The sequence below is a fragment of the Melozone crissalis genome, unplaced genomic scaffold (assembly GCF_028551555.1).
Source record: "Melozone crissalis strain CALT ecotype California unplaced genomic scaffold, PUWL_Pcris_2 ptg000061l_1, whole genome shotgun sequence".
NCBI classification, from domain to species: Eukaryota; Metazoa; Chordata; class Aves; order Passeriformes; family Passerellidae; genus Melozone; species Melozone crissalis.
In genome coordinates, this window is record NW_026535839.1 from 11,635,570 (window position 1) to 11,649,319 (window position 13,750).

Below are 13,750 nucleotides of genomic sequence, written 5' to 3' on the forward strand. Positions count from 1 at the left end.
ACAGTGCTCAGGGAATATGAACCCCAAAGATAAAAGCACTCTTCAGCTTCAATAATGCAGAATCAAATGCCATGCAATTAATTTACCAGCACATTCTACCCAACCAACTCTTCAATTACTAGCTGTTATCTCTTACACTGATAAGGTAAAATTGCTAACTCACAAATGAGGGCAAGTGAATCAGTCACTGCTTGTCAGTCTGAAAAAAGTGAAATTCTCATCTTGTAGGTAGAATCCTTCTGTTATTTTGGATGACCCAGGATGTCCCACCCAGCTCCAGCTGCCTTTGGTGGGTGCAAGCTTGATGCAGATTCTGGCCACACATTCATTCCCATTCAAGCCTTTGGGTACTTTTTAGGTGTAAAGAATGACATGAGCTGCCTCTGTGTAGTCAATTAACTCCCACCCAACTGCTCCAAGTGAGAGCTGCCAGATTCCAGACCCCACAAAATGACAGCAGAATTTTACTGCGGAATTAGGATTAAAAATATTTATGTGTAGCTCGATTCTGGAAAGAACATAAATAACAGCACAAAGCCCCTCAATGGCATGTGTAGATGCTGCTGAATGATTTGTATAACACACCACACTGCTTGGGCTTGGAGAGCCCACAGTACTTTTCTTTTGCCTTGCTCCAAACTCAACTCTTGAGTGCGAGGACTATTCAGAAATAACCAAAGCCAAAACCAAAAAATAAACTAATTGTGATTTAAACTCTCTTTCTCCTAGGCAGCCTCAGAAGTGTTTGCTAGGCCTATTTCACAGCAAGCACAGTGTGATGGGGCATGACCAAAATGGAGCTGTAGCCAGGCTGAGGATGAGAGGATCACTGAAGCCACTCTGAGGAGGATTTACAGAGGCCCAGACAATATCACACTATGAAAAATTGAAAAGTTTGGGGCTCATCTTTCTGTACAGTAGCTAGAAGTGAGAAAAAGCATTGGGATTCTTCCATGCTCATGAAATTCCACTTCTCACTCCACTTCTTTACATAAGCAGGAAATATATGAGAGAAATATTTTCATGCCATGGAAGACCAACCTTAATCCAGCCCCTCAGCAGCTATTTAGCTATTTTGTAAAAATCAGTTGTACTTCCTATAGATAAATTCCATTAAGATAGTTGTGGGTTTCTACAGATAATTAAAGAGAATTAAATATTCAAACTACTGCTCAAAAACATTATTCTGACAAAACCATAAGGCAACAGAAAGTGCAAAGCTGACATGCAATGTGTTTGTTTTACATCAGATGCTTACACCAGAGCAGAGGTTGTGTACGAGTGGACACGGGAACCAGCGAGGTCGGTGGTGGTGGCTGAAGATGGCTCTCGACTGAACCAGTACGATCTGCTGGGACAAACTGTGGACTCTGGCATTGTGCAGTCCAGCACAGGTCTGTGACAGATTCCTTGGAAGGGTGATATTTAACTGTCAAGATGTAATTCAGAGCAGATCTTTGTAAAAAATACAAAGACATAAGAGTGAGGGGTAGATTATAATAGATGTACTTCAGATTAGGAAAACATGACTCTGAAAAGATAATACATCCTGGGATTATTTTCCTACTTCAACTGGTGGTAAAAATATTTGAACAATTAAAAAGCTTCCTACAGTGTCAGATCTAGCCAGAAAAAACAATAATTTATGTAATAAAGAAGCACTCCTCATGTTCTTCTCATATTATTTGCTTACTATATAGGCTGATAAAAATAGCATAACAATATGAATCCTCAAAGATCGTATTTCTGGGGGCAGTGAAGTTGCTAAAAACAAGTACATAGTTTCTCAAAGAAGTATTTAGAGAATGCAAAAAAACTGTCATCAAACTCAGAACCATCTGAGACACGATTTTGACGAAAAGAACACGATGTTTTTTTTCAAAAACATCCAAACACGATTTCCTTTAATCCTGGCACCAGCCTTAACTCCAAAAATTTAATGAGATACAGAAATACAGCTGACATTTATAGTATGACACACCTGAAACCTTGAAGCTGGCTACAGCCTCTTGTTTTTTTAACTTTGCAGTGCTTGTTTCAAGATGTAAATTTTTTAAGGTTTATTTTCTAATAATTTGGATAATCTAGATGCAGTAAGAATCTGAGCACTGGCATGAACAAAAGCTCTGTCAACCAGATTGACTGGTCAGTGGACCAAAAGCAATTTATCTAAGAAGAAATACCTTTATTTCTAACTTCCTTGGGTAAGAAAAGATAAGAGATAAGAGAATATAAGATGTATAAGCTACAACTTGTGAAAGCCCAGCAATCAGACACTGTGAATATAGGCAATATTTTGCTCAAGAGCTATTTGAAATTTTAGATTGTAGGGAATTTTATGACTGTGTTGCAATGCTTTCAAAACAGAACCCCAGAGGAACTGGAAAGTTATGAGAGTGATCAGCAGCTGTCACAAATGTGGTGATGCTGTTCAATTAAAGGAAGGCAGAAAAGATGGGAAGCCAAAGCTGCAGTGAATAACTGGAGTGCTTTCATGCCCTGCAGTCGGCTCAATCAATCTTATCAAACATCTACTGTCTTCTAATGAGTGGCTGCCCAATGAGCGCAGTCCACTGGTGCTGTGCAAACTTCAGAACAAGGTTGTGCCTTGTAACTGAGGTGCAAAGCATTGTTGCAGGCCTCTGCTTTGCCCAGTTCACTCCCTCAGCATTACCTTTATCTGACTCCCAGCTCAGACCTGCTGCAGTGCTTAACAGATGAGACTAATCCCTGTCTTTTTAATTGCCTTTATGCTTTGGATCTTGTTCTCATTTTCCAGAGGTTAAAAATACTTTGATAATTTAGGCAGCTAAATAAAGCATCAGAGTACAGTGGTGTGTTCACTCTGTATTCTTAGCTTGCCACTACAATCAGTGAATTAATTCTGACACACCGTTGTGCACATTCTATATCTGATTGCATTAAAATAGTTTCCCACGTCATATTTTAAGTAGATAAAATTAAATTGTTGGCTCTCCTAGCCAAGACTGGCACCTTTAGTAAGATCATAATCTCTGGTACAGAGGAGAAGAAGTTTGTTTCAGTGAAAGTTAAAGAAAAGTGAGCAAAATTTAAGTAATAATTCCCACTATACTACAGCCATTCCAATTTTTGAAAAAAAAAATCCTTGTTTATCCTTTGCTTTACCATTCAATTTAAAATGTATTCTCTTTTCTCCCTTAGCTGCTGTCTTTTATGTTGAAAGAGTATTGTCATATCTTATAAATAAGCTCTCCTTGGGGTTAGAAATTGAGCAAGATTGCTCAAATGAATGTTCTTCTGGACTCTGCATTACAGAACTGGGCATTTGACATGCTCTGTGCATAAGCAGTCAATGTCTAGACATAGTTTTTCAATCAAGTTTAAGCTTTTCCTGTACAAGAGCAGTTTTCTCCTTCCATCTGCCTACATTTTAAAATAGAACTACAGTAATTTCACATGTCATCTCTAATCTAGACAGAAGTTTCCACTCAGTTACGTGTCTACTTGTTTCATTCCTGAGACATTCATTACATAATAAGAAGAATCAGAGTACTAAAAAACCATATATATATATAAAAAATAAAAACAATAGGTTTTTCAGACTTTGGAGAATATACAGTTTGTCAAAATCCATTTTAAATTACATAAATAATGATCTGAAAATGAGCAATATTTGCTCTGCTGGCAAGAAAGGTTTATAGAATGACATAAGTATATTAAAGTTTTAGATATATTTATATTTATTATTGCAAGTATAAGTAAAATTTGTTTATATATATAAAAAATTAATTTTCCTTGCATTTAGAATACCTAGACCATACAACTTTTTAGCTCCAAAAGCATTAGGGCTAATGAAAATATTGTGTGCTATTCTTGTAGTAATCATTTATTTCAGGACAGAATAATCATTTACTAAGGTCCTAAATTAGCAGAGCAGGGACACTTTAGAGTACATAAGGCACCAACAGTGGTAATGCAAACACCATCACATCAGCAGTTACATCTTAAGCTTGGCCCAACAGAAACATTTTCTGGAGGTTGTCTTGATTTAGTCTTTAGGTTGTGTTTACATGGTTATGCTGTGGTGGCTTTCCATCCTCTAATGGAATAAGACTTTCTACAAGAGCTTTAAACAGCCACCAGTTCATGCAGACTTTCATTCACTACTCAGCAGAGCAAATATGCAAATTTAATTAGCATTTCCCAGAACAGTCTAATTTTGTATTATTAAGGAAAAATTTAAAAACCGACCAGGTTTATTAAGTGTTTTCTTCAGAGCTGAACCATTTTGATTTGGGGATTTCTATTTTATAATAGGGGTGAATGGAATGAAAAATAGTTCCTACAAAGAGCTCTGATGTGTATATTTATAAAAGCTTTAATGTTCTTTTTTTCTTGGTTTTAGGAGAATATGTTGTTATGACTACACATTTTCATTTGAAGAGGAAGATTGGTTACTTTGTCATCCAGACTTATCTGCCATGCATCATGACAGTGATATTGTCACAGGTGTCCTTCTGGCTTAACAGAGAATCTGTCCCAGCAAGAACTGTGTTTGGTAAGCAAGACCTGTAAACCTCCTGGCAATCATGAGGCAGTTGGGTTTCAGAAATGTTATTGTAAATGTAGTTATTGTAACATGGTATTGGAGAACAGTGTGAACCTGGACAAGTTGCAGCACACAAGAGCTAACAAATTTCATTGTGAAGATACAGGTCCAAAGCTTTTAAACTGATTTGGAACTGACTGTAAAAAGAGACCTGAAAATACCTCAAGCCATCCATTACCATTCTAATATTCCAAAACAATGAGATTATGAATAAAACATCTCTGACAATGGCAATAATGTTAATCATGGGATTATCAAAAAGGCTTTAATCAGTGGGTATCTGTCATTTGATATCTTTAGGCCCTTAGAAAATTCTTATTTTATTTTTTTTCCCTTAATCCTTTTTACAGGCTACTGTTAGATCAGCAACAATTTATTGTGTTACAGCAGTGAATATATGCGCTCAAGGAATGCAGTGAGCAGGCAATCTAAAGACCCTCCAGTTTATACAGCTGCTCCCTAGAGTTTAAGCGCTGCTTGGAAATGCTTATCTTAAAACTTTGGTGATATTAACCCAAATCAAGAACGTATTAAAAAAAAAAAAGCAATGAATTTTCATTTAGGAAAGCTAGAGCCTGAGATTTCTGCTCTGTGACCTAGTCCTTGGTGATCTCCAGATGGGACTGCTGAACACCTTTGGCAGGAGGTGGAAGCATCCCCAGCCAAGCTGGCTTTGACACTCGTTTTGCTGCCTCAGGGCACTGCAAGGACAGGATGCTTTGGGCCCTCTGGCTTTGCCAAAGAGAATTAACCCATTTATTCTGAATGTAGCAAAGCCAGAGAGTTGCTGATAAGAAATGCAGCCTCTGAAGCTCGTGTTGAGCAAGAGCTTTTTTTATGGTTTTTTTCCTGCACCATTCACAGCTGTGCTTTAGTTTCTCAATTTCTCTGGAAATCAATCACAACTTGCATAGCCTTAGACCTCATGAGCCAAGCAGTGACTTTCTGTTGACAGACAGATGTGCATCTGCAGAACAGTGGTTTAGACTACAGTATAATCAAATTTGATTTACATAATATTGTTTAGAATAGCAACTAAAATTAATTCTGAATTTTTAACATCATCTTTGCTGAGAACTACTCTACTAAGGAGTTTTATAGTCAAATCCATTTAAATTGTAACTATTTTATCTCTTTTTGCCCATACCATTTAAAAAGAAATGTCTGATCATCAGTTTGAAATGCTGTACTTCACAGTCATTAGATGGAGAACAGAATTTCCTAGTCTCAGTGGATAAGATATAATACTGCACAGTTTTCAAACTGCTATCTTCACAGGCTCAAGAACCTACAAATTTCTCAGTTTTCATTTTAGAAGACAGTTATTTAGTAAATACTCTTGGGTTTGCTCCATCATTATATATCAAGATAGCTTTTTCATTTCAAAATGGCAGTGAAACAAAGCTTCAAAACATCTTGCATGAATGCATATACACACAGAAGCACAACATTGATCTTTTAGCCCACTCAGTACCACAGATAATAAAAGTTATAAATCTTTTCTCTGCTACTATGTAAGAGAAACATAAGGTCACTAGCAATAAGTCAAAGAACACATTTGGTTGCATCTCAAGAAAGAGAAATTGCTTCCTCATTAGGCACTAATAATTCAAGCTCTTCACACTACCACGTAAATATGTTGTTCATTAAGTGACCTATTTTAGAACTGTGTTCATTTCCACTAACACTCAGTGCAGCAAAGATGAACTTGCCAGACACATTGGAGACATGACAGTGCAGTTGTCAAGGTAACTTGTGGACATGTGATTTGATGTAAATGCCTTGCGTGCGCTCGGAGATTCATTTTTCCAAGCAGCTGCAAGCAGAGTGAATTCAGTGCTCTCCTGCTTTCTTTCTGGGGCCAGGTGAGAGGAAAGGTTCGGCAGTGAGAAGCTCTGGTATCAGAAATGCAAATTATACTGTCACTCTTACATAAAATCTTTGCTATGTTCAGGGTGTCAGTGAATAAAGGGACAGAAATCTGTAAAACCGTCAATTCAAAAAAATGAAATAACACATAAATTTTGGTGCCCTTGAATAGATCTTTGAAGCATAATATCCCAAATAAGCTGAAACAAGGTTTTTTTTGTTTTCTAAGTATCTCAGAACCGCTGCAAGAAAGAACTAAAGATGTTAAATTGATACATTTGTAGTATAATTTGCAGCGCATTAATAAAGAACTGCAACGAAATCCCTCAAATATCAGGAAGAGTAAAGTAGTTCATAAATTATTATTTGCATTCCACCTTTAAAAATAGTATTCTATTATAACAACATCAAAGCATAAAAGCATAAAAAATGTTCTGAAAATCCTGCAACTTCCACCAACTCAAAACCTGATACTCTCATTTAGAAACTGAGCTCAGGTGGGGAACTTTGTAAGAACCAGGGGTGTAGCAAAGGCTTTACCACCTACAGCAGCTGGGAAATGAGGCACAAATATATCCTGAAGACCCAAACTCTGCTTTGCAGGAGTGACAACTGTGCTGACCATGACCACCCTGAGCATCAGTGCCAGGAACTCTCTGCCCAAGGTGGCCTATGCCACGGCCATGGACTGGTTCATCGCCGTCTGCTACGCCTTCGTCTTCTCGGCGCTCATCGAGTTCGCCACCGTCAACTACTTCACCAAGAGGGGCTACGCCTGGGACGGCAAGAGCGTGGTGCCAGAAAAGGTAACCCCGCCCCACAGCCACCCCAAAAGGGCACACACACTCTGCCACACCTGGTCACACTATGGGAGGGGCTTAACACATTAAAAATTGTTATTATGTACAACAGTCATTGCTCCAAGCATTTGCTGCTGTGTCCACACACAGCATTTCTATGCCATGGTTACTTAGACATTTAATACCTAAATACTACTGACATACCGGGTGATACCTAATGCTATTAATAATGAAATGTTCTACTGAGATTTTGACTTTGAGAATTGAGCAGAAAAAAAATCAACATGTATAATTGTAAGGGAAGGCAATTATGTTTTTCTGTTTGAACAAGAGAAAGTGTGGATGCCTCAGCGTAAATGTAAATTTACGCTGCAGTTGTAGCTGCAGTTTTTGATAGTTTCCAAGGTATAGTGCTCCCCAGCACAACATTCAGAAGCACTGCTCTATCATCATGACCAAATAAATCATCACAGGAGTTATTTTTTCCTTTCTTAGCTATAGGAAAAATGTGTTTATTTAGAAGGAGGAATTGAGAGCTATGCTGGGAGTGTGCAATCCTGATCTGTACCTCCATGAATGCACCAGAGAAACTCCCAGTGATTATTTAGGTCTGGGATCAGACCTGGTCCATAAACCACAAGTGCATCAAGAAATGGTTGAGGACATTTAAGGGATGAAAGAGAATTTTGCTGTTTCCTATGAATTACCATGTCAGCTGCTTCTGTGAGCAAGCTCATTCAGTTGGGTTAAATTCCCCAGCTGGTAATCATGAACACTCACAGACTAGAGATCCAACAGAACAGGTATTTGGAGGAGCAGTTGTAACTCACTGGTATGCAATGATATATTTTTAAATCGGGATTATATACATATATATTATTTATGTATATTAGTTCTGTAAGTCAGTGAAAAACCCTCCAAATTATATTAGAGCATTTATACAATGGCAACTACTACAAGAGTATTGTAGAAAAAATGAATGAAGTATCCAAACAAACTTACAGTAATGAGCTGCACAACTGCTGCTGAATGTTGAGTTTTCAGTTACTGATGATACTTTCACTGAAAAGAATTTTCTTGATTCCTTCTGTGTTTTCATTTGTTATAAAAATGAACTGCCCTGATAGAACTGTATCCTTAAATATTAAATATTGCCTTGCTAATTTATCCTCCCTTGTAATGTAGTTACTATAATGAGCTGTTTCATTTGTTACCAAGAAAATTACATTCTAAAAAAAAACCCTACACAATGCCAACCACAAAAAACATAGTTTAAAACATAGGAAGATTTATGGCTTTGTGCTTGTTAGCAGGTAAGGGGCTTTATGTGTCACTTGCTGGTACCTGTGAGTTTTCTGCAGTGAGGAAAAGAGAGCAAGGCAAGCTCACAATGATCAGAGCATCACAGCTTAATCAAATTTAGAGCTCTAATTAGCTGTCATATTGCTTGTTCATGAAGTTGAATTTGACATGAAATATTAAGACCCAGGCTGGTGTCAGAGTTTTCTGTGGATCAGATTTCTAGTGACATTTAAATCTATTGAAAGGGTTTCCTCTGAGACGTCAGTGAAGCTGCTCGTTGTCTGCTGGATTTATTGCTGCTCACCAGAGTATCTGAATGAGCAGCAAACAAGACTGCCTTTACACTCAGTAACCATGTTAGCTGCCTCCCTACCTGGGAGAGGAAAAAATGGACAGCCAAAAACAAACAAACAAAAACCCTACAAACCCCAAAACAAACAAAAAAGCGAAACCAAAGGCAAAACAACAAAAAAAAAGAACAAAATAAACAACAAAACCAAATAAAATAAAACCTGACCTGTCTTTTTTTGTTGGAATATTTTTAACCTGTTTGTTCTGAAGATTTGAAGCTTTTTCTTGGCCGGGAGCTAAGAATTTGATTGCCATGAGTTAAAGAACATCTACATCAGAGTCATTAGGTGAATCCCTTGCCTTACTAAGTGGCATAATTTTAACATTTGAGCCTACGTTCCCTTCCAGCATGGGGCTCCAAAGCTGTTCCTCCACAAGCCTTGCCCCATCTGCCCTCAGGCTTCTGCAGCTTTATTTCCTCTTCCCATGTGTGCAGCAGGAGTCTGTCCACTCCCTGAAATGTTCATCTCTTGAACAAGAATTTTTTAAATCAAAACTCCATTATTAGGGGGTCAAAGTAGCCATTAACCTATGGCTTATCTGTCATTAAAGGTACTGTGACCACACAAAAGTATTGCCTCCCTGGGGCAGCTGCTTCTTGAAAACAGAGAATTGTGTTTGCTGTCTTGTGAAATGACATAACAGATCAAATTCCACTGATATTTTCTCTTCAACCATATCTTCCCCCCATCCCAAGAGGATAAAGTGGATAAGATTTGCCTTTTCTTTTTGTGGCAAATACTGACTGAAGATTTTGCTAAGCTGTTGGAATTGGCCTTGGCTTTTTGTTTTGTTGTTGGGTTTTTTCCTCATAATGGGAGGGATCCTTACACCTTCTTAATAACCCACTACATCTCTCTTCTGTGATTATCCTGAAGAACAGGTTTAGCCTGCCAGAAAATGGACAGTTGAATTCTAACTGGTATGCTCAGACCTCAAAATTTAGTTATTTTTTTACAAGTATATCCCAAAAATACAATACTAGAAAATATAAAGACTTAGGGACAAAATCAGTTTAAATAACCTCAATAAGCCTTCCTCTCCTAAAAGATATTCAATATATTCTTGCTTTAGCAATATAAGTAGGTGGATGAAAAAGTCATACAGACATTAAAGTCTTTGCATATGGAATGTCATTTCAGCCATTATGATCCAATTTTAAGATTCAAAGAAGAACATTAAGTTCCTAATCCATAATTCATGGGCCTCTGGTGTAAACCATTAGTGAGCAGAATATTGACAGCTTTTCATCTTATTCAGTAAACCACTCCTTTAGTGCATGGTTACATGATAATTTAGTGTGTATTTTTGTGTATAAATTATGTTAAAACTCTTCATATCACAATATTTGCCTTAATGTTGGAAGGCTACATTAAGAATTTGGCATCTTGTAAGTTTTATCCTGATCAAGGGAAACAGATTGTGAGAATATTCAACTATGAGTGCTGTTTCACTGCTATTATCATTAAAGGTGATTTTGCCAGTGAGCCTAGCTATCAGGTCTCTTTTTTATCTATCACCTAATTTGGTTTACCTAATACAAGTAATAGAAATGGATGATTTTTTATTTATTGTCACCTAAATATTCTGCATGAGTTATATACCCAGAACTAACTTCTCTCTTACGGCTTATTACACTTTGTGCTATGAATTGGATTAATTGCAAAATGTTACAGTGCTTTTTCATAATTTCATCTGTTGAGAAGGTATTGAGAATGAAATATTTTCTTCTTTCTTCAGCCAAAGAAAGTGAAGGATCCTCTCATCAAGAAAAACAACACATACACAGCTACAGCTACGAGCTACACCCCTAATATTGCAAGGGACCCTGGGCTGGCAACCATTGCTAAAAGTGCAACAATTGAGCCCAAAGAAGTGAAGCCAGAAACAAAACCTGCAGAGCCCAAGAAAACTTTTAACAGCGTCAGTAAAATTGATCGGCTATCGAGAATAGCCTTCCCTCTGCTTTTTGGAATCTTTAATTTAGTCTACTGGGCCACCTATTTAAACAGGGAGCCCCAGCTAAAGGTTCAAACTCCACATCAATAACCTCATTTATTCAGATAGTTCTGTTTTGTCTTTTGCTCTGGGAATTGCTTCCCTTTTTCACATACAGTAATTCCCATTTGCTTCATTGCCTCTGTCTTAAAGAAAATAAAGGTTTCTTTAGTTAGCAAAAGGTAAAATATAACTGTATATTTAAAAAAAAAATGTGTGTGAGGGAGAGAATGTTATAAACTATATACTTTGGGAAAGTGATTTTGGAGATGGAAGAGTTGTAGAATAATGGGAGGGTGGAAAAAAAAAGAAACCATTTGTAGCAAGCTTAGTACTGAATATCCCCAAAAGATAGTGTATATGTATATGAAAAAGATATTTTTATTCAGAAGATAGTAGGGATGGGGGAAATTCTCTTTATGACATTCCTGATGCACATCTTAGACTGTGTCATTTATTCTGCCACTGTTTATAATCTTTTCAAGGATGTAAAGCTTTCCATTTGCTGAATCCCCTAAGATATGTTATTTTCCTAATCCCTTTTCTCTTCTATGTTCCAAACTACCTGACTTATAATATTAAATAGTCTTTAATGAGAAAGGAAATCTACTCACTCTAGGTACAGTTTGTCACTGTATAGCACATAAGATCTAATGGTAACAAATGCTTTAATCTGCTCTCTTACTGCAAGCTCGTTCCAAGCATTAAGTTGTCACTAGACTAGATTTAAAACCAGTTGCACAACCAAGTGCAGATCCCAAATTTCTACTGTCACCTGTGTAATCCAAACAATTCCTGGATGCTTTAAAGATAGCTTTTACTCATCACTATGTTTTAGAGAGTTAAAACAATAAAAAACAAACAACAAAATTTTTGCAAGCTCTAGATATGTTGAATGTATTCTTTTATAAAATGATACATTAAAAGAAGCTTTAGACTGAGATTTATGAATAGCAGAAAGATAAAATATAGTATTTAAATAATATCTGTAAATATGCAGCATGAGATTGTACATTTTTTTACTTTTTTAAAGTTGTGTTCTTAAAACATTGTGTAGGATTCACCTCTTAGCTCTTAATATGTTGTTAAATGCTCAATAAAACATATTTAGAGCCTGAATTAAAGGAAAAAATTAAATCAACGGTACTGGAAAGCTTACAAAAATAAATAAGCAGAAAGTGCTTGGAATTTATTCCATTTGTAAAGTGGTTAAGTGTACAGCAGCTTGCAATTTGACAATGTCATCCAATGTATACTATTAGATTAATGACTGGTCTGCTCAGGTCATGCATAAACACTAAAGTATGGGATTATATTTGGTAGGTAAAAATGGTGAAATATTTGTTAAGGCAGAAGTTCATCTGTATATTACTGCTATATTTGCTGAAACATAACTGTTACAATAAGCGATGTAATATATGTAGCATTAAATACAAAGAAGTCATACATAAAAGAATGTACAGGAAAATAGATTTTATTGAGTAAACTTACTACATTTCATTTTTACTGTAGCAATATATTTGTAGGAACAATATGTAAGGGCTTTAAATACAAGATGTCCATTTTGCAGGTATTGTGCTCCCTTTAAAAAAATTCTAGTCAGTATCATTACTGCTAACTCTTAGAAAGAAACTTTCAGATAAAGTTTTTTCAAAGAGACTGGAAGAATGGTGGATATTTGCAAGAATCAATTAAAAAATGTAATTTATGCTATTGAATGGATTTTGAAACAGTGCTACATGAGCCTCTAGAGAAACAGCTACTGAGAGTCAAGTTTCATAGGCAGTGATTTCTAAACTCTTAATAAATTAAAAAGTTGACATTCTCTATCTACAAAAGGAAGTATTTAATGTTTGATTTAGAGATTTATTTTTTTTAATAATTCTTCATTGTCTAACATTTAGTCCTGTCTGAACTTGATAAGTTATCTGATTGGATCTTATTTTAAAAGGGGATGTTTCATCTCTGGTATCATGTGTAGATATATGTATAGAAAAAAATAAACTATGGCTCTTTAACTTCTGTGTACTTGTTTATCTTGTTATTTTTGGCGTTAAACTAGTGTGTTCATTTAGGGCATTTTATCTTTCTAGCAATTCATAGCTACCTTTTGGTCTGCATTTTGCACATTAGATGTGAATATTACTTACCTAGTCTGCTTTTTGCTATGCAATGATTGCATTATATCACCTCTTAGTTAGTCTATGCCAATAGTATTATACTGTATAAACTTGACTGCACAGTTTATCAAAGACAAGGTATTCTCTATGTAGCTTTTTTACAATGCTTTGCTAAACCATGTAATAATAGTAAGTCTTCCTTGAAAATAATGATACACTCTTATAGAGGACAGTTTCTGTTTACTCCTGAGATAATTTTAAAAAGATGACATTGAATGTTTATTGCACCTCAGTGCAGTGATGTGGCAATAAAACCTAAATCTAATAGAGGTTGTTTATGGCAGAAGCATGTATTGCTTTACAGAGTTTAGCAAAAGCTCTTTATTTTATGTCAGACTGTAATTCTATTATAATAATAAAGCTAAAAATGTTCAATAATGCAAGTGAATGTTTTACTTTGGTTTTCTTTAGTTACTGCCTTTTATGACACATTGCTTGATTAGCTGCTGTTCATTCAAAGCCTTCGTTTCCTTGGATTTGGTAATGAATGCAGTTTTAATAGATGTGATTTTCTATCCACTGTTTTCCAGGGACAAATATAACAAGAATGTTTCCCAAATCTGATTTGACATTCAGAAAAGATAGCTCACTCTGTACCATGTATATCCAGTAAGGCAGTTAATTGCATCAGATGAACAATTGTTAAGGTTTTCTACCAC

At 36.1% G+C, this 13,750-nt stretch overlaps 1 protein-coding gene across 3 annotated transcripts in view; it reads left to right on the forward strand.

Moving 5' to 3' along the window:
* The window catches only part of GABRA1 (gamma-aminobutyric acid type A receptor subunit alpha1), a 39,403-nt gene extending 25,929 nt beyond the window's left edge, over positions 1 to 13,474 (forward strand). For all 3 annotated transcript variants that reach the window (XM_054287633.1, XM_054287634.1, XM_054287635.1), the window contains exons 7-10: positions 1,251 to 1,394; positions 4,388 to 4,540; positions 7,064 to 7,266; positions 10,654 to 13,474. In XM_054287633.1, the coding sequence (XP_054143608.1) occupies positions 1,251 to 1,394; positions 4,388 to 4,540; positions 7,064 to 7,266; positions 10,654 to 10,962 (809 nt within the window). In that variant the 3' untranslated portion in view covers positions 10,963 to 13,474. The remainder of the gene's footprint in view (positions 1 to 1,250; positions 1,395 to 4,387; positions 4,541 to 7,063; positions 7,267 to 10,653) is intronic.
* Positions 13,475 to 13,750: the final 276 nt, after the last annotated feature.